Below are 25,651 nucleotides of genomic sequence, written 5' to 3'. Positions count from 1 at the left end.
ATTGGCTATATTTAAGAGGGAGTTAGATATAGCCCTTGTGGCTAAAGGGATCGGGGGTATGGAGAGAAGGCTGGTACAGGGTTCTGAGTTGGATGATCAGCCATGATCATACTGAATGGCGGTGCAGGCTCAAAGGGCCAAATGGCCTACTCCTGCACCTATTTTCTATGTTTCTATGTCTATATGTTACTATGCACCCAACAGGACGGGGAGCAACCAATCTGCAAAGGACACAAACTGTGCAAATATAACAAGAAAAAAATAATAATAAATAAATAAGCAATAAATAGAGAACATGAGATGAAGAGTCCTTAAAAGTGAGTCTAAAATTGAGGGAACGTTTCAGTGATGGGGCAAATGAGGTTGAGTAAAGTTATAAAAATCATGGGGATCCTAAAACAGATCCCTTCAGAACACTATCTACAGCTTTCTATGGGCAAGCCAAATCTGAATCCACATAGCCAAGTTTCCCTGGATCCTATGCCTCCTCACTTTCTGAATGAGCCTAGCATGGGGAACCTTATCAAATGCCTTACTAAAACTCATATACACCACATCCACAGTTCTACCTTTATCAATGTTTAGTCACATCCTCAAAGAATTCAGTCAGGTTTGTGAGGCGTGACCTGCTCCTCACAACACCATGCTGACTATCCCCAATCAGGCTATGCTTCCACAGATGCTCAGAAATCCTGTCTCTAAGTATTTTCTCCAATAATTTGCTCACCACTGAAGTAAGATTCACTGGTTTGTATTTCCAAGAATTACCCCTACTCCCTTTCTTGAGTAAAGAAATAACATTTGCTATCCTCCAATCACCTGGTACCATTTCTGTGTTCAGTAAGGACACAAAGATCATTGCCAAAGGTGCAGCAATCTCTTCCCTCTCTTCCTTGGGAATATCCCATCCAGCGCCAGGAATTTATCTGTCCTAATTTTTTTCAAAAGTTCTAACACATCCTCTTTCTAGCATATCAACCTGTTTAACACTGTCCTCACAAACATCAAGGTCCGTCTCACTCATGAATACGGAAGAATTGTATTCATTAAGGACCTCACCTACCCCCTCCAACTCCAAGCATGCTTCCTCTTCTATCCCTGATCGGTCTTACCCTCATGTTTACAAGCTTTTGTATCTTCAGCCTGACAGAAGGGCTGGAAGAAGAAATAATGGTCAGAGAGTAAAGTCTTCTTCCCAAGGCAGCGGGAATGATAGGCAGATTCAATGCAGGGAGGCTGATTCGCATGATAGATTGGAATGTATTCACAATCCTCTGCAATTTCTTGTGGTATTTGTAAGCATTCGCCATACAGAGCTGTGGTGCATTTGGATATTTCCCCCGGGATCAATAAAGTATGACTATGACTATGGCTATGGATAGGATGGAGCACCTGCAAAAATTGGTGAGGAATTTGAAAAAATGGCACATTTCCTAAACCTTCTGAGAATGTAAAGGCACTGGTGCGCTTTCTTAGCCACAATGTCTACATGGCTGGACCAGGACAAAATATTGGTGATGTTTACACTTAGGAACTTGAAGCTCTCAACCGTCTCTGCCTCAGCAAGATTGATACAGACTCTGGTCATGTACTCTGACTCATTTCCTAAAGTCAATGACAAGTTCTTTTCTTTTTGCTCAATGTCACTCCTTCTCCTCAAATGCACATATACTCCATGCTGAGCTTGTCAATTTCATCGACTTTACTTCATACTTCCACCCAGCCCTCAAATTCTCTTGGTCTATCTTGGACACTTCTCTCCCCTTTCTCGATCTCTCGGTCTCCATCTCTGGAGACAGACAGTTCACAGACATCTTCTACAAGCCCACTGACTCTCATAACTACCTCGACTATACCTCTTCCCACCCTGCCACATGTAAAAATGCCATTCCCTATTCCCAGTTCCTCCACCTCTACCACACCTGCCCCCAGGATGAGGCTTTCTGTTCCAGGACATCTCAAATGTTCTCTTTCTTTAAGGATCATGGTGTCCCTTCTGCCGTCATCAATGATGTCCTCACCAGCATCTCCTCCATTTCCCGCACTTCGGCCCTCACCCCATCCTCCTGTCACCACAACAGGGACAGAGCTCCCTTGTCTTCACCTACCACCCCACCAGCCTCCGGATCCAGCACGTTATCCTCCACAACTCCCTCCACCTTTAACAGGACTCCACCACTAAGCACATCTTTCCCTCTCCACTCCTCTCCACTTTCTGCAGGGATTGGTCCCTCCGCGACTCCCTAATCCACACGTCCCTTCCCACGGATCTCCCACCTGGCACTTATCCCTGTAAACGTAAGTGCTACACCTGTCCCTACACCTCCTCTCTTGCCACCATTCAGAACCCCAAACAGTCCTTCCAGGTGAGGCAACACTTCACTTGTGAGTCTGTTGGGGTCACCTATTGCATCCGGTGCTCCCGGTGCGGCCTCCTCTACATCAGTGAGACCCAACGCAGATTGGGGGACCACTTCGTCGAGCACCTCCGCTCTGTCTGCCACAACAGACAGGATCTCCCGGTTACCACCCACTTCAACTCTGCTTCCCATTCCCATTCAGTTATGTCCATACATGGCCTCCTCTACTGCCATGATGAGGCTAAACTCAGGTTGGAGGAGCAACACCTCATACACCGTCTAGGTAGTCTGCAGCTCCTTGGTATGAACATAAAATTCTCCACCTTCTGGTAATTCCCTCCCCCTATTTCACTCTGCTCCCTCCCCCAGCTGCCTATCACCTCCCTCATGGTTCCGCCTCCTTCTACTACCCATTGTGTTTTTCCCTATTCCTTTTTCACCTTTCCTGCCTATACCCTCCCCCACCCCTTTATCTTTCCCCTTAATGGTTTTTCACCTGGAACCTACCAGCCTTCTCCTTCCCACCCTCCCCCCACCTTCTTTATAGGGCCTCTGTCCCTTCCCTCTTCAGTCCTGATGAAGGGTTCCGGTCCGAAACGTTGACTGATCATTTCCACAGATGCTGCCCGACCTGTTGAGTTCCTCCAGTGTGTTGTGAGTGTTGCTTTGACCCCAGCATCTGCAGATTATTTTGTGTTTACTATTGTGTACCTCATTTCTTACCAAATTATTCTCAAACACTTTTGTTAAATCAAATTTTGCTCAGTATTTGCTACTCTTTTAAAAGGCTAATACTCTTCAGAAAAAGGGTAGCCACATCTATCACTAACTTTAATCTCATTGTCCAGCTCTGGTAGAACACTTTTCCTTTGGACTTTTTATTTCTCAATGGATACAACTTTGTTGAAAATTTTAAATTTTGTTTTATATACATGCTATTTTTCATCTCGTTCATTTGACATTTAATCTAGTTCCCTATCCCCCTACTTAAGTGAAACCACACACTTTCTTCCCTTTAAAACCTTTTATGTTAAAATTATATCTCTGTTACAGAGTGCAAGACCTGAAAGTGCCTGTGGCTTGGTTAATTCCAGTCTATTACTCCCTGTGTAGGCTAATGTAATTGGGAGAAACATACATAATTCACAACCACTGACATTCGGTTGGGGTTTCGCTTTAAGAGACTGGTCTGATGTGATGATGCTGTTACGTAAGGATTTTTAACGTGCTTTGGTTGTGTAGGTTTTGGAATTCGATAGAATATGAAATGGATTTCATTAAACATAAAACGCCTCACTTAGTTTTATTTGTGAAAACTTACACCTATATCTGCCTCGAGTATACTGTGTTTTCTGAACCGCTTGATTGCTTCATTTCTCCACGATTATGTCATTGCCTTTGTTAGCTCTTACTATTCTATCCAATAGTCTACTGTAAGGTCTATAAATACATACACATTATCTGTGCTGTGCATTTGCTGAGGCTGCAGATGTTGACAGTGGTATTCTGAGAACTCTCATGATTGAGCAATTCCACTGTACACTGACCTTGCTGATCACATAGATGCAAAAGGTTCAAACTGAACAGATGCACATGATTCACGTGGGACTATCAACCACTTACTGCAGTTCTGGCAGAAGTACCTTGCTTTAATTCAGAGGAATTGCAGCATCTCTTTCATAAACTTCCCGGGGCAGGCTTTTAATGAAATGCAGGTTTAACTGCTGATTGCAGACATACATCGTAACCCACTTTCCAACTCTGTGACTGACAATGGAGATTTGAACACCCACAGTGATCCCAATTTCTGGTGGCTTTGAACTAAAGCCATTTCTGATTCTTCTTGTTTTCATTATCAAGATTACAACTGTCTACACACCTAATCATGGCTCATACTCTGTATTACTTAGACTCCTAACACCCATGTCTGAAAAGATCATTGATTCAAACCCATTACTATCAAAGTACATATATGTCACCATATACAACCCTGAGATTTCATTTACTTGCAAGCAGTCACAGTAAGTACAGGAAACAAAATAGAATCAATGAAAAACAAGAGAAAATCTACAGATGCTAGAAATCCAAGCAGCACATAGAAAATGCTGGAGGAACTCAGCAGGCCAGGCAGCATCTATGGAAATGAGTATAGTTCAGGCTGAGACCCTTCACCAGCACTGAATGTCGTGATGAACTAATTAATTAGTAAATGGCCAACTAAACTAATCCCTTCTGCCGACACAATGTTCATATCCTCCCATTTCCCTATCCGGACATCTCTTAAAAGTCTCTAATGTATCTGCCTCTACCACCACCCAGGCAGCACATACCTGACACCCACCACAGAGTGTAAAAAAATTTCCCCCTCACATCTCCTTTGAACTTACCTCCTCCCACCTTAAATACTTGCCCACTTGTATTAGACATTTCCACCCTGGGAAAAAGATACCGTCCACTCTATCGATCCCTCTCAGTCTAATAAACCTCCATCAGATCTTCCCTCATCCTCCGCCGCTTTAAAGAAAACAACCCAAGTTTGTCCAACCTCTCATTATACCACATGCCCTCTAATCCAGATAGCACCCTCTTCAAAGCCTCAATATCCTTCCTATAATAGGGCAACCAGAATTATAACCATATAACTATATAACAACTCCAGCACGGAAACAGGCCATCTCGGCCCTTCTAGTCCGTGCCGAACTCTTACTCTCACCTAGTCCCACCGACCTGCACCCAGCCCATAACCCTCCTTTTCTTTCCTGTCCATATAGCTGTCCAATTTAACTTTAAGTGACAACATCGAACCTGCCTCAACCACTTCTGCTGGAAGCTCGTTCCACACAGCCACCACTCTCTGAGTAAAGAAGTTAATTGTATGCAATATTCTAGGGGCCCAACAAGAGTTTTATAAAGCTGCAACACAAGTTCAAAAATATGGAAGTTAATACCTCTACTAATAAAGGCAAGCTTGCCATATGCTTTCTTAACCACCCTATCAACATGTGTGACAACTTTCAGTAAGCTGTGAACTTGGACACCCTCTGCACATAAACACCAAGGTTCTTGCCCTTAACAAGAGTTGACTGTGATCGGGTGCTTGCATCAGCAAGTTTGCAGCGCTGGAAGCTCATGGCAGGAATTTTTTTTGCCTTCCTTCTACTGCCTGCGTGAGATGATGGAACTTTCGAGAGACTTTGAGACTTTTTTTTTACCGTGCCCATGGTCTGTTCTTTATCAAATTACAGTATTGCTTTGCACTGTTGTAACTATATGTCAGTTTTTCAGTTGGTTTGTCTTGTGTTTCTGTGATATCATTCTGGAGGAACATTGTATCATTTCTTAATGCATGCATTACTAAATGACTGAAAGAGGACTGCGTGTCCTCATAATCTAACAGTGTATTGTCTCTTTATATTTGACCTACCAAGGTGTAACACTTCACATTTGGCCAGGTTAAACTCCATCTGCCATTTCTGCAACGAATCTATAACCCCCTTTTCCAGTCTTCTGCTTGATCCACACCATTAATCTTTGTATCATCTGCAAATGTTTTCATGTGGAAAGCATAGAAAGGGTGCAGAGGAGATTTACAAGGATGTTGCCTGGATTGGGGAGCATGCCTCATGAAAACGGGTTGAGTGAACTTGGCCTTTTCTCCTTAGAGTGGCAGAGGATGAGAGGTGACCTGATAGAGGAGTATAAGATGATGAGAGGCATTGATCGTGTGGATAGTCAGAGGCTTTTTCCCAGGGCTGAAATGGCTGCCACAAGAGGGCACAGGTTTGTGGTGCTTGGGAGTAGGTACAGAGATGTCAAGGGTAAATTACTGTTGTTTTTTTTAAACTCAAGAGAGTGGTGAGTGTGTGGAATGGGCTGCTGGTAATGGTGGTGGAGGCAGATACAATGGGGTCTTTTAAAAGACTTTTGAATAGGTACATGGAGCTTCGAAAAATAGAGGGCTATGGGTAACCCTAGTAATTTCTAAGGTAGGGACATGCTCGGCACAACTCTGTGGGCCAAAGGGCCTGTATTGTGCTGTAGGTTTTCTATCTATAACTTTCCACCTTTCTGTTAATACATCTTACTGAACTGTCTCTTCCTGTTTATCCACTTATCCTTGGAAGTAAAATGATTGTTTCTTAGTGCAGAAGAGTAAAACTGACGAAACAAGTTGGTTGAATACAACAGGGGAACTTTTGATGGATTGCCCTGGTGATTGATGAAGCCATTTTGTTGACAAGTTTAATATGGCAACCAATAGAAAAGAGAAAAAAAAAGGACTTGGTAAGCTATGAAATACAGATCAGATCTGCAAGAAATGTCCCACAGTGGTAAAGAGAAAAACTTATTACAGCTGGATAAATTGCAGCCAACTGTCTAAAGATAGCTGCCTCTCCTCAGGCTTATTTTGAGCCTTGCTGGAATATGGTGAGCTTTCACAGACAAGGGAGAAAGCAGGGGGAGGTTCCAAACCTGCAACTGAAAATGTTTTGACAAAGCTATCACACAATTGGTTTCTCAACTGTGGAAAGGAAAGAGGTAAAGGGCAGCTATCACATGAGTAACTGTGGGGACGGGGTAGTGTGAATGCAGAACTTTCTTCTTTAGGACACTTACATCGTAACCCAAATTCAGTAGAACCAGCATGAGCATCTGCAGGCCTGAAAAGGTTCTAAACTATTCTAGTTATTCCAGTTGAGTATTAGGGTTGTTGCAGGCAATATGGGAAATATGACAAATTAAAAAGGGATTTTTGCAATAGACCCCCAGGCCATGAGAACAGCTGCAATTAAAAGTACTGGCTGTATAAACTTGTTGGTTTACACACATAACCCAAATTAGATGAAGATAATCTTTCAAGATGTAAACACGTCATCTAAGTCAAACATGAAATAACAAGCATTAGAGCATGGATAACCCGAGGTCAGGCTAGATGGAGCCAAGAGAATCATTTAGAATAGCACCAGTTCCTTTGAGCTATCATCCAGTAAGGACCAGTTAAGAGCCTACAGTCAAACTATTTTAATATTCCACCCCTCCCTCAAACCTGCAAGTTTATAGTTTCTTGGGAGCCACAACATTGTTCACTGCTTCTTATTTAGAATAATTAGGACAAGTAAAATATGCACCCTTAAAGTTTGTGTTCAACTACATCAAGTACTGAGTGTGTTTCTGGTCAACATGGAAAGAGTGCAGCTTAGATTCAGCAGAATACCACCTATCAGAACCCCTCCAGAAAAAAAATAATCACAAAACTAAATCAGAGAGCAGGCAGGTCATGCTCTCTTGCTACCGTGATCAGGTAGAACGTACAAGAGCCTCAAGACTTGCACCACCAGATTCACCAACAGTTACTACCCCTCAGCCATCAAGGCTCTAGAATAAAAGGATATAACTACACTCAGTTGCCCCATCATTGAAAAGTTCCTACAACCAATGGTCTCACTTTAAGGACTTGTGTTCTCGTTATCTATTGCTATTTATTTATATTTGCATTTGCACAGTTAGTCGTCAGTTGATCTTTCATTGATCCTGTTATAGTTACTATTCTGTAGAATTGTTAAGTACACCCACAAGAAAATGAATCTTAGGGTTGTATAGTGACATATTTTTTTATATTATACACACTGAATTTTAAATTCCTATTTTCCTTATTGCTCTTGCACTCAGCATGTTTGCTGACATTTTACTATGCTGTAAATGTAACTATACTACCCTTCAATGCACTGGCACTAGTGTCCAGTGTCTGGAGTCAAAGGGCAGTACAATATCAATGGATGTGGTTTTAGACCTTCAAACTTTTGATCTAATTTAAAGTGTGCCAGGTGGCCAATACTGCCAAGATTCTGGTTTCTCATAGTACTACAATCAGTTCTATTACTCATTAAACATATACATCATGAATGATACAAAATTCTTTTATTAATACATTTTAAAAGGAATATAAAAGGAGTTAAATCTAGCTTAGACAATGTTTTGTTTCAAATGGAAATAAATCTAATTTATACAAAGTGAAAAAATAGATGCCCCTTTGAAGAGGGAATGTGCTAACATGACAGTCAATGATATAATTTTAAAGTCAAAACATCTGTGCAAAGAACCTGATCTGTACATAAACAGATGGTGTCTCTCATTGCTGCTACATTAAGGCAACCCTATGAACAATACATTTGGAATTCCTTAATAAAGTGACATTTTTATGCTTAGCTTTAAAGCAGCTAGAATTGCACACAAATTGGTCATTTAGCAAGTCTTTGCATCTGTAAAGATTCTACTGACCATACACTCGAGGTATAAATATCCAGTAATCAAACCAGAACAATTCTACACTTGCTTTCATATTTGAAATTTGTCACAGCTACAAATGTATAACCACTGCAATTGCATATTTTAGAATTAAAAGGACCTTTTCTGTTGTAGACACCCAAGATCAGAATCATCTAAATGTTTAAATATGTTTTTCACCTTGCAATTGACTTTAGAAAGATGAATAAAGCTATTATACACTCCAAATGATTCTGCTCCATTGCACCAATGTTGCTAAATTGAGCTATTACACTTGAACTACAAACCAAAAAAGTTAAAATCTTAAAAAAAGATCAACACAATAAAAGCTCTAATGTCATGGATGGGTATCCACCAAATAAAGAACTGACCAGGCAGTGTCATTGTTACAAAATCTTCAAATTACATGCCACTGCTGCAGCAGCATCAGGTCAACTGAACAAAGAAAAGCAATTGCAATGTAAGGGTTTTAAAGTTGGCTAGTCTGTTAATACCATCTGTGACAGAAGTTCCAGTCCCTTGGATCATTTTTCTGCGAGCCTTGACAAACTTCCAAAACGCCAGGAAATGCAAACACAAACAAGCTGTTATATTTGCACTGGAGAAACTTGGGAGTGTTTTATGTCTTCTTCTGTAGTGTTAGCTTCAAAATCAAAGGTGCTGAACAGTCTCCAGATTTGTTCAAATTACAGTGAGGTTGAGTAGACTGGCACACGTGGGCAGGAACACATGTTGAACATGATCAATTTCAGAACGACAAACTGGACAAGCCTATGAAAAATAATAGCAGTTATACTTTACTGAATAGTTCAAAGATAAAGTGTAAAACACTAAAGATGTGAAGCAAATATTTTCAGAGAAACAATATAGAAAAACTTAAAATCCACAATTTACTAAGGATTTCCAGCTTTCTATAGTACTGGTAAAAGTCTTAAGCACCCTATATTAAATTTTCTGTTAAACATTTAATTTTGATTTTGCTTAGTGTTTAGTAGAAAAGAGCAAATTTTGGATTTCCCAAAAATTAAGTGTAGAATTGAGAACTTTTTTTTGTATTTTGTTTGAAGTAACACATTAAGCAATAGACCACTTTTCAAGTAAAAAGTTGATGACTTTGTAGGTATATAGCCCAGTGCCTGATTAAACAAACAAACAAACAGGGTGCTAATGATCAATGACATAATGAGTTGAATGAACTAAACTGATGAACTGAAATAGAAATGGGTGTAGAAGGAATTAAACTTGAACAACAACCAAACTAGAAGGCAGTTGTGACAGTTTAATGCTCAAATAATCAATTCTTACACCATGGCAAGAGTGAGCATAGCAACAAGACACAAGGTGTCACCCTGCATCAGCAAGGTCTCTTCCAAGCAGAAATTTTGTGGCAGACAGGAGTTTCAAGATATGCTGTCCAAGCTCATTTAGAAGCACAAAGAAACTAAGGACCAGAAATGCAGTGGTTGATCACAGAAATTGAGTGCAGCAGATGACAGATACATTAAACTGACATCACTCCTAAATCAGAAGTCCAGTACCGCGATCCGCTGAACTCAGAAACCACTGCAACCCAAATACGCCTCTCTACAGTCCGGAGAAGTCAGGTCAGAAGTCTTCATGGGAGCTGCTGCCAAAAAGGCACTCCTCTGAAGTAAAAATAAAGCCAAGAGACTCATCTATGTACAAAAACACAAGGACTGGTGTGCTGAACAATGGCAGCAAGCGCTCTGGACTGGCAAGTCAAGATTTGAAATTTTTGGCTCAAACAGGAGGCAGTTTGTCTGTAAAAGAGCTGGCCAGCGCTACATGGCTGAGTGTCTGCAGCCAACAGCAAGCATGGTGGAGGTTCCCTACAGGCTTGAGGCAGCATTTCTACATATGGCATTGGTGATCTGGTCAGAATGCTGGGAAGAACAAACAGATTAACATCAATCTCACAATACCATCAGGGAGATACCTGATCGGTTCCCAACTTCATCCTGCAGGACAATGGCCCTTTATTGTCGAATCTAATCTAAACTTGACAGAATTTTTACAGTGTGCTAAGATTTTTGCACATGACCTACGAAAGTTGGTGTTGTTGCTTAGGTTTTTCCAATGCCCAAAGCATTTCTACTTCCTACCACACTACCCATCACCGCTGCCTGATATAATACCACCAAGTACTGCATTCATTCACTACAACTTGATAAAAGTATGTCCAATTATAATAGGTAGAACTCTTTCCTGGGACTATCTGCTGGATTTGACTCAGAGAATAGCACTCTTGATGGTTGCACCTCTAGTAACAGCAAATACTCTTTCCCTTATTGTTAATTCCTCATGCAATAGAATTATACAACCTAGCTGCAGAAAATATCAAAATGAGATCTGAACAAATTACATTGCGGATTTAGTCTAATAGCTACCGGTATGATTCCAAACGACTGCAAAGTTTCTGTTGTTTTATTACAAGGCCAATTTGTTATCGACCAGTAACTACAACATGCATACCAGGCATGAGGTTAGAAGCAAAATAAAGCACAACTGAGTGAAGAATAAATTAAATCAAGAACAATGAGTAACAAATTGTAATGGGAATGTTGTGTCTGTTCAATCTGAATGAAAGATCACAGTCATCGAAGGGACCAAATTTGGTGTGCCATACACTATAAAATCACGATGTTTGAGAAGGCAGGAGTTCATGGGTTTGAGGAGGAATGTAAATCGACAACTGGGAGAGTAGGCCAGTGTTAATGCAATCACCCCTAAGCAGCTAGTGGATAAACTGTCCTTGTTGTCTCTGAACATCTCTGTAACGATCTTGGGACTTCCTGTCAGATAGGCCACAATCAGTCTGTGTTGGCAGAAACATCTCTAGCTCCATCACACTGAACACCAGCACCCACCGGGTGTGCATGCTGAGCCCGATGATGTTGACGCATGACTGCACCACTAAATCCAGCTCAAACTGATGACACAACTTTGGCTGGTCTCATCAATGACAACGTGATGACATACTAAAGAGGTAGAGTGGCTGGTGGAATGGTGCAAGCACAACTTTGAGTCTCAACATGAACAAGACCAAAGAGATGAACCACCATTTGGTATGGGAATTGAAAGACATCTGACTGCAAGCCTCCACAAAGGATTGTGAGGACTGAGGAGATCTTCGGGTGTCTCTTCAGAGATACTGATCTGGACCGCTGCATATGCAGAATTCAGAAGAATGAGAGATCATAGAAACATAAAATTATGAAACAGATAGATAAAAGAGGCAGGAAAGTTCTTTCCACTGGTAGGTGAGACTAGAAATAGGGGACATAGCCTCAAGATTCAGAGTAGATTTAGGACTGAGAGGAGGAACTGCTTTTTCCAGAGTGGTGAATCTGTGGAATTCGCTGCCCAATGAAGCAGTGGGGGCGACTTCAGTAAATATATATAAGACAAAGTTGGATAGATTTTTGCATAGTAGGAGAAACTAAGGGTCGTGAGGAAAAGGCAAGCAGGTGGAGATGAGTCCGTGGCCAGATCAGCCATGTTCTTGTTGAATGGCGTAGCAGGTTCAATGGGCCAGATGGCCAACTCCTGCTCCCATTTCTTATGCTCACAGCTCTTGGCATTGTCAATGACTCCTCCCCATCTGTTCAACAGCCTCTTTAACTTCCCCCCTCCCTCTGACCATCAATCAGGAGGTACAACCTTAAGAACTGTTAGAATGGGAAAGTTGATTGAACTCCCTGCCGTCGCCTAGATGTCATCATTTATAAAGTGCTAGTAGTGTTTTACTATTTACTTTTAAAATTTGTTATAAATGCACATACTTGTGGCAACATTACTTGTGTCGTACAAGTTATATCCACTGTGCAGCTTGGTCATGGAGGAACGTTGTCTCATTTGGTAGTATACACGAGTATGGTTGAATTACAAACTGAATTTCAGCTACAGCAAAAGCCACCATAGTCAGTTAGTGTTCTTAGGTGGCTGGAGTGTTCGATGCCCTTGTCCTGCACAGCTCAGTACGAGGTCCTTTGAGTGCAATTTGGCAGCATGGCTGATCAGGTAAAGTTTCCCAGACTCCAGAAATACAGTTTTTCAGGTCATGAGAAGTGAGTGGATTTGAATTGTGGAGATGGTGTCAGGAAATACCTTTATCTTGTGCTTAGAGAGCAAATGTAATACAAGATTGGCACAATAAAAGTGCCAATAGTGATCTTGGAATGAGTGTCTGTAAATCCCTGAAGTCAAGGTGGAGAAAGCAGTTACAGAAACATACAGAACATTTTTATTCTGTGTGTCAGTTAATAAAAGGCAAGAAGCAAATTGCAATTTTGCAGTCCTAGATACTATACTACTGGAAAGATGTGTTATATTTTGGTGTTGTGAGATCTGGAAAACTAGTAATGGAGACCAGTAAGACAGATTGATTACCTGAAACAGAGTGAAGCAGGATTTCAGATGAATAAAATTACAAATGCTAAGACACAGGCAGGAAGGAGTCTCAGAAAATAATGAGGTGAAGAGGAAAGATTCATTAATTTCAAAATACAAAATATTTTCCCAGCAAGGGTTTGAAATCTGCTTGAAAGCCAGAAATCCTCCCCACATACACTTGAAGAGGTGCAACATACAGGAATACAAAGTGGGAAAGCTGAAATAAGTGTTTCATTTTTAGTTACCCATGATATCCCAGCTATTCTTCCCAAACCCACACCAGGGAGAAGGACAGCAAGCATAAGCAGACATCATCACCTGCAGGTACCCTGCAAGTCACATCATAATGAGTTGGAAGTATTAAAGCCCTTCACTGATACCAAGTCTAAATCCTGGATCTCACTCAAGTTTTGCAAGAGCATCAAGAGCACCAAAAGGATTAGAAAAGGTTCAATGTAGCAGCATGCCACTGGCCACTGTGTTCAGGAGTAATTTGAAACAGGCATTTCTAGGGCATATTCTAGAGTTAGGGTATATAATAAAATATTAATTTCAGCAGCAACCAGTCTTCAGACCAGAATGTGGATTGCAGATTGAATTTAAAATGCAGCTTTGAACAATAGTCTTCCTGGAGCTGCAGACAGGGGCTGATCACCTGAGATGTCTGCATATGCATGAATGCAGCCAGAGAGACTATGGGGATTAACATTGATTTTGGGTGTCTGGAGGGTTGGTTTGAAGATGGAGGAGTTTGGAAATTATTTGTAATTGGAAGTGTGGATACATTGTAACTATAGAATTGTTCTGCTGTTACCTTTGATACAAAAATGTCATGTAATACTAGGTCAGGCAGGCCTCTTCCTCCAAGAGTGTCTCAAGTATGATGCCTGCTGAAGAAAGACTTCTATATCTACCAGCATCAGTGTCTCTCCAGTGACCTTGTTCACAGTCACAACATTAGGGGCTTGTCTGGGATATGTTCATATCCCATCGTGTAGCCAGCAATCTCAGCAGTCAAAATTGGTGAGTATTTATTTATTTTTAGAAGGTTAGTACTCACACTTAGATCTGTTCAGGTCAGTGACCATGGATCATGAAGTATCACAAACAGTGGAGAGCTGAACAAGTAGATATAAAAGCAGTGTTGTTATGTGTGTTTATGCAAGAGACCAGACACTTAATTTGGTGAAACAGGGCCATCAGTTGTGAAGGGTGGTTACTGACCAGGACACTAGTGGGATGCGTACATACTCGTTCAAGGAACTGTATTGTAGCAGACTCATTTGCAAGTGCATTTTCAGAACAAGTCTGTAACCTTGGTGTAACAACTCTAAATACAAAGGAATACACCCTATCTGAATTAATTACTGACTTTGCTTGTGACGCTGATCATGAAAACAAAGAGAAAGTGGGTGGACAGTGTGGTGAAGAATGAGGACAAGCTTAAAAAGATGTTAGCCATAAATCTGCCAGTACAACACTGGAATATTTTTTAAAAGAAACAAAGGGGGCAGGCACAAGACTCATAGTGACTAACACCAAAGAAGATAGGCACAACCACTAAAGTATTTCACTGAAATTGAAGTCAAGTGAAAATTACCTGCAGTTGACTAGCACAAGTATCACAGCAAACCATGTGCCCACAGGGACAGAAGGCTGTATTAATCTCTTCACCACAACAGACCATGCACAATAGTGCTTCTTTTAGCTTTCTAAGCTTCTCTTGGAGAATCTGGCTTTGCTGACAGCTTAGTCCTTCACAATTATTACAGTTCAGTTCAAGGTCTGAAGACTTAAGTGGAGAATTCTGGCCATCTTGATCACTGCTTGGAACAAAGTCTACAATGCCAGCATTATATAAAGCCCTTCGCGTATGGTCGTAAACCTCCTTGGACGTGCGTTTGATGTCAAAAACATATTTCTTGCCAAGATTGATGTTTTCATTGAGAAATAAAGAGGCAAGATGGCCCTTGAAATCTCTACTATACTGCATCATGACAGCGTTTGTGACAGTGTCACACCTGAAAAGCAATTAAATTCCAGAAATTAAAAAAAAAAATTCTTTTGAAAGTGGCACAGTCATACCAGAAAGTAGTCCAGGGCATCAAATTACAGTTTCATGAAGTGTCCTTTAATATATTTCAATCCACAAAAAATATTCATAGGTTTCTTTGCCAATTAAATAGCTGAGCTGAGCATCTGAATTTCAGCAAACCAAACATATTGCAACAGCAATACACACTTCAGAAAGATCACTGACAACAATCAACTACAAAACATGCAAAAGTGCCACAGGAAAAAAAAAATCAAACTACAGGGAATACTTGATACAAGAGTGTGACAGAAATCTTACCTATAAAACGCATGGGTTTCAGTTATTGCACGGTAAAGGGCACTTGCTGCTCTGGTGCTGATCAGTTTCAGCATTAACACGACACTGCCCAAATCCTTGGTGATGGTTAGGTAAACATTTTTCCCAGATTGGGTTGCCATCTGGATAACTGGATATGAAATCCTGCAAGATCAATACAAATGATCAAATATGCTTGGTGAAACTTATTTAAATTCAGGGATTATAATGAAAGCAAAAAGATTTTAGTATATACTATTACATTAAACTTCAGTACAAATTCAGATACTGCAACATGTTTCTGCATTATTTCTAGGAAAATTAACAACAGGAAATTGATTCAAAACAGTTAGTTATGCAATAGGTCTAGCATGGGCATGGGAGTTTAAAATATGTGCTAATCAAAATGACTCAAGGTTGAAAAATTGAAAAAAATCTGTAAATACTCTAGACTACCACAGAATTACCAATTTAAAAAATCATGGTCCTTCAGTTTCTAACTTTAGCACGTGTTTTTATTTCTACACTGTAATGGTTAACTGATTGCTCAAGGATTTACATCTTCTCTAATTCTGAATCTGCCAGAATTTTTTTCATGTATTAGCTGACAAAACTACAGCCCAACCCTTTACAGTTGTGGCAAAAAAGAAAATATACAATGATTGCTTCTTTAAGTAAACCAAGGATGACAGAAGTCTGGAGAAGAATAGATTGACTAAGCCAATAAACAAAAGGTTGACAGATGGAAGGATGATCAAAGGAAATGCAATTAAATACTTTTATTCCAGCAACCTGGTCTTTATTGCAAGCAGGGTGGAGTATAAGAATAAGGAAGTCTGGAAGCGACAGACTATACACTAGGGCTCTTGGTAACCAAAAAGAGTACAGTTACTTGAAGAGGGAATTTCTTATTGACATGAGGCTGTCAGTCTTTAGGAATTTCATTTTTGCAGCTGCAGATGCCAAATTGAACATTCCAGGCCAGACCTCAGAAGATAAACCAATGACACTGAAGCACAGAGGACTATGGGGTCTGCCATATTAGATTGCTTAATAGATAACAACCATAGATGACAGCAAGAGACAAATCCACACCACAAGATTGCTCTCCATACTGCATAAAGCAAGCCATTAATCTCCTCTACAACCACATTTCTACAGCGCTCAAGATACCATCTCAGACAGCAGGTGGAAACTATCATGGCCACCTTAGCCCCCAGTTACTAAACCACTGGACAGAGCCTAAAACTTAGATTACATAGTAGATTATCAACAGTCAATGTCACCTTTTTGCATCAACATTACAAGTTTAAGATAGTTTAAGCAGCAGGCTCAAAGGGCCAAATGGCCTAATTTTGTTCCTATGCCTTATGGTCAAAGACACCATTTACCTGTTAATTAGAGTTAAGTCTTCTTTGCAGACAGATATATCATTTGGCCCCACACCAATTACCATCTTTTGTCCATCTCCATCTTTTACAGGATGCCACTCCACACCATAGTGCTCTAACGTACATGCAATCTGTAGAACTTGATATTCCGCTGTACATCGACTCATTCCTTCCAAACCCTTGTGCTTGGCAACAATACTGTTGAAGAGAGCAGCGTTTGAAAACATGGTCAAGTGCTGTGATATACAATGGGGGGTGGGGGGGGGGGAGGAGAGGAGAGGGAGAGGAAATAGGCAAAATTAAAACTAAAAACTGAAATTAACCTATTAAAAAGCTTGGACCAAAACCTTCCCTTAAAATATGCTCCCATCTACTACTAACTTTGTCAATTTCAGAATTTTCAACGCTCTACTCAAGACCACAAGAAACTGTAAAGAGTTGTGAACACAGCACACCTCCCTCACATGGACCGTCCACAATTCACTGCCTCAACATAATCAAAGACCCCATTCACCCCTTACAATCTCTTCTCCCCCTCCCATCAAACAGAAGATGCAAACATGTACCACCAATCTCAATTACCAGATTTCTGACTCAATCTACTTGGCCCTTGCAACATTGTCTGCCTGCACTGCACTTTCTTTGCAATGGTATATTTTGTTACTGCTCTTCTACCTCAATATACTGATAGTGAAATGATTTGTATGGATAGCATGCACATATTTTCCACTCTACCTCAGTAGATGGGACATTAATGAACCAATTGTCAAGTTGATCAAGGTTAATACTGAAGCCTACAACCTATTACAATAATAAGATTTGTACTTTTATAATCCAATAACTGGGAAGGAGAACCGTTTGCAGCTTTCTGCAGTCAACTTGCCTGTTTAAAATGGTAGTGGTTAAGTCATTTGCACAGAGATCTTCATAAGAATACTTGGCAGTGTTTTGGTTGTAGTCTCCAAATTCCACTTGTGCCAGAAGAGCACTCAATGTCACAGCTTGCTCTGGTGAACACTGTAAGCGCCCCCCTAGGAGGTCATCTTGTACGTGCATAAAGAATTGATGCCTGAAGTTTAGAAAAAAGAAAAATTCCGTTAACTTTAGCTGTGATGATTCAAGGCAGAATGCAAAATTATTCAGAAGTTAGTTGCAGAATGCTTAAAAGTTAAGAAAATGCTTCCCACAAAGTGATATAGAGTTGAATACAATCCGTCATAAACTCAAAATACAAAAGCTTCATTGACATGGACATGTTTGATAACAATTCAATTCTTGGAATTACCCCTCTGAAGTTAGAAATACTATTGGTTCTTTACTAATGGGGCACTACACAAGAAATGTTAGTAAGTACAAGGACACTGTACGAGTAGTCCCTGTTCTATAGAAGATCTGGCTTACAAAAATCCAACTTTAATACAAATTCACCCACACTCTGTTCTCAGAGACATCAAGAACACAACCCAAGTATCAATGCCTTCTTCAAACTCTCCGTCAGGGAAGACATTGAACTTTGAGCTACATCCTGTTAGTGCATAGTTAAGCTGCTGATAGTTTACTTGCTGATGAGCATATCAATTCCTCTTGTCACTTCAACTGGGCTGCTTTCAGATATTTGACTTGTTGGAAACAACTCCTACCACCAATGCTGACCTTCCCCTGTCTACTCATTGCTCAGTTTTAGGAACATAACTGAGCAATCCCCTGTTTTGTCATTAATTGCCTCACTGAACAAGAATAAATTGTACATCCAACTTCTACTCCAAAACTGCAGATACATTTAGGAATGGTTAGTAGGATTTGAGTGAAAAAAATGGAAATGGACTGAAATATGGACACTTATTTTAAACTATTGTGCAAACACTGGAAGACAAATTTCTGCATTAAAACATTACACCCATCTCTTCCCTGCTTCCTTCTTAATCCCTCTACCCCACCCACCCATCTTCCCCCTCACATGGTCTCAGCCATCACCTGCCAGCTTGTACTTCTTCCCCTCCCGTCCTCATTCTGGTTTCTGTCCCTCTTCCAGTCCTGACAGAGTCTCAGCCGAAATATCAACAGTTCATTCCCCACCGTAGATGTTGCCCAACTTGCCATGTTCCTCCAGCATTGTGTGTTGCTCAACATTTCCAGCATCTGCAGAATCTCTAGTGACGTGTTCTTTAATCACCAAATCCAGCTGCTAAACTCAGCTAGTAGCACAACTAAATTAGCAAACTTATCTGTCAGGGCCTGCTCAGTTAGATAACCAAGTTCTACTCCACAAGACTTCAGTAATTGAAACTTGGTCTGCTCAGTTTTTGATGAAAAAACAAATTTCATTCTAACAGCATGGCACTCATTTGGACCTGACCCTAGAGCAAGCAAACATCCCCTCCAAAAACAAAGTAGCTTGAACTTTCTTAAACTACACAAGAAAACAATCACTATAGAACTTTAAGAGTTCCACAAAGTTGCCATCAATTATATATTTTTATATATAAAAGCAGGGATGGAAGCAATTTAGCTCCAATTCAGAACGTCCCTTAAGCAAGAACTTACTTACAAATTAGCCCCACCATGCCTGGCTTTGAGTACAAAGATGCAGCATCAGAAGTTCAGCTGCAAACTGATGTATTTTTAAAAAAAAAAATTTGTCCAGTTATTTATGTAAAAAGGCAGCATGGAGGCAGACTGCACAGTTTTTAAGTAGATGGGAAAATAAGTTCTATGATGATTTCAAAAAATCCAAGGCTGCTGACAGCAAGAGGCACTGGACAAACACCCAATTAAAATGAAAAGGGCAGCATGATCAGATAAACCCAAAAGGAAATCCACTATAGAGCAAAACAGATGAAAACAAAGGCAAATTTATTAAGATGCTTAATTCAGAAATATGTTGAACACTTTGGGTTTTAAACAGTCATAAAAAGAGAAGAGTGCAAAAGTGCAATTGAAGCTGGCATTACGTCACTTAGCCAGAGGCTCCGGCACTTCCACAACAACTCAGAGGTAACTCTAGGTCATATGCATACAATGTAAACAGAAGGTTACTAGAGGTCAATCTGCATCACACACCCACAGAAACAAAAGACTGCATAGCCGGATTTAACTTTACAAGCAACAAAGAGACCAGATATACCCATAAAGTAACATATATCATAACGATTTAACATTTGAAGCACTTGAAGACCCACTGATCAATAAATCCATTAAAATGTCAATTGAAATTTAGTGTACAAAAAGTCAAGGCTATGATTTCAAAGAACTTAAAAAGCAATCCAGATACCCAAGTTTTAAAATCCATTTTCACTTTTCTGCATTTAAGAAATCAATACTATAAGAAAATTCTGCTGCACCAATCAACTTAGAGTCAACAATATAGGCCATTTTTGCTGGATAAACTTCTTTCCAGCAACAATGCTTAAGTTATGATCACTATGAGCCTTCAAATAACTACAATAAAAACAATGGAAAATGCTGGAAACATTCAGTGGATGACATAAGAACTGAAGGGAGGAAAATCTGAAGTGGTGTTTCATCTAAAACAACTCTCTGCAGACACAAGTACTTTTCTATCTCACCATCTACAGTACCATGATAGTTTTTTTAAACCTAAACAATGAGGGTAAAATCTAGAAGATAATGCAGAGCAAATCAGTTCTGAAGCAGAAGATAATCTACATTATGGCAATTCACTATTTTCCAAAACAGGGCAAGATGAGAAATCAGTCACAGAAACTTTTGCAGTTCAACCAATTATTTACAAGGGGAAGGGTACAACATTAGCAAGGTTGTTATTACTTCATTTAGCCAGAGGCCACAGCACTTCGAAAATATTGCAGCTCACTTTCAGTCAATAATCTCTACATATTTTCAGTAAGCTTCTGAATGGTACAAGGAATTAATTACAAGATACATAGAGGATATTATTTGTGACATTAAGAGTCATTGTACAAGTGACCAGAATTGCAATTTCACAGTTGACAGCAACTTGCACTAGTCTTTCTAGTGTGCCCATATTTCAAGCATAGCTGAACGAGTGTATGCCTCTGACAACATACGAGACATACCCAAACCAAACCAAAAGCCATTGATGAATTAGGAGATTTGTGGTCTAAGGTCTGGATCTATGGCATTCAAGACTGGTGATCTAGAACTATACAAGTCCAGGTATGACCGACAGAAGGGTGACATTTGGGTTGAGGCAGAATTGGATGGATGTCAGCTCTGGCAAGGTTTACAGACCATTACTTCCTACAAAGTGAAACAATCTTGAATGGCTGTGAAGTTTCACTTGCCGATGAACTGTGGCACATCATTCAGACTCTGTCCATTTCACCAATCAAAGTTGCCCTGTAAATGCCCTTGTATGACCTCTGACCATGCCTTGTTTGTCCTCACCACTGACGCTGCTGTCTTTAGCTTCTGCCTATACACTGCGAGTACAAGTACAGCCAAATGATCGAACTTTCCAAAGTGTCAAGAGTAGCGTTCTTGATGCTGGTATAACAGTGGTCAGGTGTGTTGGCTCCTCCGATTCCTCAGGTGACCTGTTGGTGGCAGTTGTTCAGAGAATTCCGAACTGGTCTGGTTGAAATCTCCCGAAATTATAGGATGTGCAGTTTTGTGCAGGCTGATTATCTTGCGCAGCTCCTTCAATGATTAGTTTTTGTTCTTGAGAGTTGTCCTAAATAAGCAGCTACCCCAATTAACCGATGGCCCGATTAACCGGAATCCACTATATAAAATGATGTACCGCGAGCACTAGGACCCCGAAGCGGTGTCTGGTTGCAGCGAAGGGACTGGCTCCTACCACAATGACCTACAGTAACACTCCCAACAATGGGGTTACCATCAGTCACTTGTAAACAGTACACAAATTACTACAAAAACTTTGAACAAACGGTAACACGACCAAAAACAAAAACACGCGAAGTAAAAACTTTAATGTACATACATTAAATCAGGAAAAGTTTGCACATTGGAGACTGTAGATGCCAGAATCTCAAACAATGTTTTGAAAAAGTTCACACATACCTAGTTTGTTCCTGCAGCAAGAGATGAGGTTCGACAAAAAATTTAACTCGCAGTTTAAACTTATAAGGTGGCATCCCTTCGATTTGTTGGGAAATCCTGTTCCTCAGGTTAAGCCAGAGGGTTTCCCCTTTGTTCGCCGAGTACTGCAGCCCCAAATAATCGTCCTCTATAATCCCGAGTCTGTGACAAACCTGGCAATGGAGCAAATATGTCGTTTACGGAAATGCAAAACCAAAATAGTGGATCAATACCGGGGCTCTCTTTAAAATAAACTCATTAGTTTTAATTCACAACAGCTTGCACCCCAAATATTAACCACAGCAGAATCTAAGGCAGCAAAATAGAAACAAGAGTAATAAAGCGGCGGTAGCGTTTATTTAGAAAGCTAAACATAAATTAGTATTTTTAAAGTTTTGTCTCCACACTTAAGGAAACACTGCACAGTCCGAGTTGCCCCACCAAGTACAAGCAGACCCCACCCGTTCAGACCCGGAGCGGAGAGCGCGGTCGGCGGCGTGACTGGGACGGAACCCCCACACCACCCCAGGGAAGGAGGAGGGGGTGGCCGATGCCCTCACCTGCTTCAGGCAGTCCTCGCCGTTGGCTTTGGGATCGACTTCCACCTCCATCACTACGGAGTCGGGCCTGGTCACGTAGCACAACATCGCGGTCAGCCTCGGATCGCTCGCCGCTACCTCCCCTACGCTGGCGCGGCGCTGCTGAAGCCCCGTCAGCTGCTCACGGGCATCCAGGCCCCGACTGCCCCCTCGATTTCACAGCCAGGCCTTTCTTCTCCGACCTCTCGCTTCTCCACCACCTTATCCCGTAGCCCAGCCCTCCCGCTAGCGTAGCCGCCGCCGCGCTCCCTGACCCCCCGCTAACGCACTCCCCGACCGCAGCCTAACACTACTCAACCCCCGGCCCCGCCACCGGCTCTGTCCGCGCGCCTCCTAGTTCCCTTGGCAAATACTCGCCGTGACGTCACCCGCGGCCCGCTCAGCCAATCGGAAGCGCTAGCCGCTTCTCCCTGCCCAATCGGGAGCTTCCTCCATCGCGAGCTCCAGGGGAGCAGCTGATGCGGGGGGCGGGGGAGGAGCATGAGGCGTGGGGTTTGATCGGGAGTTGGGGGGGTGGGTCAGACGGTCGGTGCAAGGTTCCTGCTCCTCGGAACTTGCCTGCGATAGTGGTAACTGCCCCCTCCCTTTAACAGAGATTGGCTCCGAGCTTGTGGAATTCCCCACTTTATTTCCGTCACTGGAGATCTCCGGCCCTCTCGGTGAGAGAAAGGAGTATAAATGCATAGGCTAGGTCTTTAACATAATTGGGAGATGTGATCTCAATAGAATGATAATTTTGTTTTATTTTGATGGGGTCTCAAAAATTCTGATGGGGTCTCACTGCCTTTCTGTATGGAACTTCTTTTAATTAGATCTGTCCAGTTTGTATTAAGAGAAATAACAGTCCATTATTCCCCTTAAATAAAAAGAAGCTATCTGTTGAGAAAATACTTCTAACTTAGATTATCCTTATTACCTTCCATCACTATTCATCATCACCATTATGTGCCGTGATCCTATGACGTGGGTGACCATGACCTTGGCAAATTTTCTACAGAAGTGGGCAGTGTCTGGGCAGTGTCTTTACAAGACGGGTGACCCCGGCCATTATCAACACTCTTCAGAGATTGTCTGCCTGGCGCCAGTGGTCGCGTAACGAGGACTTGTGATCTACACCAGCTGCTAATATGACCATCCACCTCCTGCTCCCGTGGCTTCACAAGACCCTGATCGGGAGGAGGGGGCCTCCTGGCCGCACAGAACTCCAATCCTGTGAGCTGCCGACAACTTGCAGATCTGGAGTGGGCAGGGGCGGTGTCGTCACCAGCCCTTGTTCTCACTCATCTGCCAGCCTGACATCCAACCACGGACGCTGGCCTTGTTTCACCTTTGTTTCTATGCCTTCAGTTCTCTCTTCTTCTTCAGGCAGTGATTCATTTCCGTCCTCCACTGCCTCTGTTTACCTTTACTATTCTTCTTTCTCATTGCTGGTGTTCAGCACTTTGCTTTCATTCCCTTTCTGTGGTTGCACTTTCACTTTTGTGTTTATTTACTCAATCTATTCTCTAAACTGTTCATTTCAATTCTACCAAATCTTGCTCATTTTCTCTCCCCAGTTGACAGAGTTGTTTGATTGTCACTGCTGTCCCTAAAACCCATGGATCATTATCAATATGCATGATTAGTGTCAAAGGAAGCAATCAAACTTCTCTGGTCCCACTTGAGGCAGACGGGCAGAAAGTAAGACAGAGATCAAGTGAAAGAGCAGAGACTGGTTATGTTGAAATAAAGTGAGAACAAACATGAAGTGCCAGGGAGAGAAAAGTGTGAAAATATGTGCCGTAAGTGCTATTATGCTCTAATTCAGCAGAGAGAACAGAATGAATAAAAATGAGGGAGAATGTATTCTTTGCAGGCGAACTGATTTTGGTTTCATAGTTAAACTATAGGCAGTGCAAGTGAACTCAAAGATGTTTCGAAACCCAAAGAGACTCTATACCTAGAGTGTCAAGTCGAAAATGCTGTTGAATTCCCAGTCCCCAGTAGCAGTCATGAATAACTCGCCTGGGGTAGTTTGCTGTGCCATTTACATTGAAGTCTACACAACAAACTAGATGATTGCTGTTGCAACAAAAAAACTATCCTCAGCCACATGGTTTTGATCGCAGTGACACTACCTGCACACGGGGACAACCTAACACGATGCCACTTGCAAGACGTTAATGTAGAACACTGGCTTGCTCAAGCAACGATTCCCACGGCTGATCTCACCTGAAGGAGCCCTGCAGTATTCAATAGAGTACATATATTAGATGTGTTACATGTAGACGTGCATCACAAGAGCTCGCAGGAATCACTTCCAGGCCTTTCTCTCACCTCTCCTCTTCTTTATGCTGGCTATTCTTTCAATGCTGTCTGTCCTGATGCAGAGTTTCAACCCGAGACGCGAACAATTCCTCTTCTCCCATAGGTGCTACTTGGCCCACGGAGTTCTCCCAGCAGATTGTTGCTCCAGCTTTTATATCTCCTCTTACATACTGACCTTGGCAGCTTCTGTTTGCAGCCATCAGATCCTTCCTCATGGTTGGGCCTATAAAAGTATTAACAAAGTTGGCCACCACTTCATTACTGGAAAGGTAGAGCATCAGCTTCTACCCAAAACCCACAAACATCTTGCTTCATAACATCATACACGGCCTTTCTGGCAAGCCTGCCTGTGCAACGAGCTTCCACTATACTTAGACATCAACCTTCTGCTAACCTACATACACCCTCGCTCTCCACAGTTTGGCACCTGACAGTTTACCACTTACCCTGACTCCAGGCTTGTCATATATGGAGACCCAGGGTCCTGAAGAAGGGTCTCAGCCTGAAACGTCGAGTGCTTACTCTTTTCCATAGATGCAGCCTGGCCTGCTGTGTTCCTCCATTATTTTGTGTGTGTTGCTTGTAGACACTGCCTCTAAGCCAACCTTTATCATGAACAGCACCATCAAGCAATAGTGCTTTTTCATCTTCATTCTCTTCATGTTGTTCAACTGCTTTCTCATCAGATCACACCTCTTGGCTGTAAGCATAAGGTTGTAGAGAAGGGATGGGAGAGAAGTCCATGTCCAATGACTGGGAGCATGGTAGAGCCCAACACCTCTCACACGTAGGACTTTAGCTGGATATTGATGCTCAATATATTCTACAATGTGATGGGCTAACTTTGAATGTGATTATGGACCATCCAGGGTTTCACCTGATGTTTGATGCATCAGCTTCAATAAA

The 25,651-nt window shown here is 41.6% G+C and overlaps 1 protein-coding gene across 1 annotated transcript; it reads right to left on the bottom strand.

Moving 5' to 3' along the window:
* Positions 1-8,262: 8,262 nt before the first annotated feature.
* Positions 8,263-22,721, bottom strand: LOC140212616 (E3 ubiquitin-protein ligase MYLIP-like). The gene is made up of 7 exons (XM_072283636.1): positions 22,400-22,721; positions 21,822-22,012; positions 17,683-17,868; positions 16,800-16,997; positions 15,412-15,573; positions 14,659-15,079; positions 8,263-9,416 (listed from the first exon to the last, which is right to left on the bottom strand). The coding sequence occupies exons 1-7, from the start codon at positions 22,484-22,486 to the stop codon at positions 9,327-9,329; spliced, it is 1,335 nt and encodes a 444-aa protein (XP_072139737.1). The 5' UTR covers positions 22,487-22,721; the 3' UTR covers positions 8,263-9,326.
* Positions 22,722-25,651: the final 2,930 nt, after the last annotated feature.

Source organism: Mobula birostris, chromosome 19 (genome assembly GCF_030028105.1).
Source record: "Mobula birostris isolate sMobBir1 chromosome 19, sMobBir1.hap1, whole genome shotgun sequence".
In the NCBI taxonomy this organism is placed as follows: domain Eukaryota; kingdom Metazoa; phylum Chordata; class Chondrichthyes; order Myliobatiformes; family Myliobatidae; genus Mobula; species Mobula birostris.
Note: the sequence above shows the minus strand (reverse complement) of the source record. Positions and strands in the feature narration are given on the sequence as shown.